Source organism: Otolemur garnettii, unplaced genomic scaffold (genome assembly GCF_000181295.1).
Source record: "Otolemur garnettii isolate 467f Iridium unplaced genomic scaffold, OtoGar3 scaffold00029, whole genome shotgun sequence".
NCBI classification, from domain to species: Eukaryota; Metazoa; Chordata; class Mammalia; order Primates; family Galagidae; genus Otolemur; species Otolemur garnettii.
Genome location: NW_003852424.1, coordinates 17,007,680 through 17,008,762, shown reverse-complemented (window position 1 = coordinate 17,008,762; position 1,083 = coordinate 17,007,680). Strand labels below are relative to the sequence as shown.

The following is a 1,083-nucleotide window of genomic DNA, read 5'->3' as shown; positions in this document are numbered from 1 at the left end:
AGGAAGTTCTGGTAACTTAATTTTTGAAAATCATAAAAAAAAAAAAAAAAAAAGAATTTTATGTGTCAACTAGTACCCAGTTGTAATCCAACACTAATCTGGGTGTTGTGAAGGCATTTGGTAAATGTCACTCACACCTAAAATAAGTTGACTTTTGGTGAAGGACATAACTCTTGATAATATGAATGGGCCTCATCTAATCAGTTGAAAGCCTTAAGAGCAAAAACGAATTTCCTAGAAAAGGAATTCTGTCTCAAGACTGGAGTATCAACTTCTGCTTGAGTTTCTAGCTTGCCCTACACACTTCAGACATGGGTACTGTTATCTCTATTATATATGAAGAAAACTAAGGCTCCTTAGCCAACTTCACCTCACTGCTTAATCCTCAAGAAACATCTATTACTATGGCATTTGAGGCCCACTAGCGTCTGGTCCCTGCCAACATCTCCAGTCTCCTTAGCCACTTACAATACCAGCATATGTTGCTTCACACCTACATGGCTTTGCATATGCCACTCCATCCCTCTAGAAAACACATCCCTTAGTCTTGCTCTGACAAACTCCTACTCATCCCTCAAGCCCTCAGCTCCACTGTCCCTTCTCTGGCCTAGCTCTACAGAAGCTGTCTCCAGCTGGACACCCCTCAACCAGTGACTTGGACAGCTTCCTGCAGGAGGCTGAAGGACATACCTCATCCACAGCAGCTGCAGGCATGTGGAGCTGGTGTCGCCGGAGCCAGGCGGCCTTGTACTTGTCCAGTTTCTGGCCTTTGTACTTGACAGAGGCCCAGCCACAGCCTGACTTCTTTGCTGGGTTCACCAGTTTCTTGCAGTGGGTGGCCCAGGCACTGGGTGAGTTGAAGACCTGGCCGGTTTCCTGCCATACAATCCTCCCATCTGGCTGCAGGTCCCCCATGAACTTCTTCCCCTGCGGCAACAGTGGGCTGTCTGGGCCCTGGACCTGGCACTCACCAGAACATCGCTTCTTTTTTTTTTTTTTTTTTGAGACAGAGCCTCAAGCTGTCCCCCTGGACAGAGTGCCGTGGCATCACTGCTAACAGCAACCTCCAACTCCTGGGCTCAA

The 1,083-nt window shown here is 47.4% G+C and overlaps 1 protein-coding gene across 1 annotated transcript in view; it reads right to left on the bottom strand.

Moving 5' to 3' along the window:
* MPND (MPN domain containing) overlaps positions 1-1,083 on the bottom strand; it is a 10,082-nt gene that overhangs the window by 7,688 nt on the left and 1,311 nt on the right. The window contains exon 3 of the mRNA XM_023512643.1: positions 691-977. Within this exon, the coding sequence (XP_023368411.1) occupies positions 691-977 (287 nt within the window). The remainder of the gene's footprint in view (positions 1-690; positions 978-1,083) is intronic.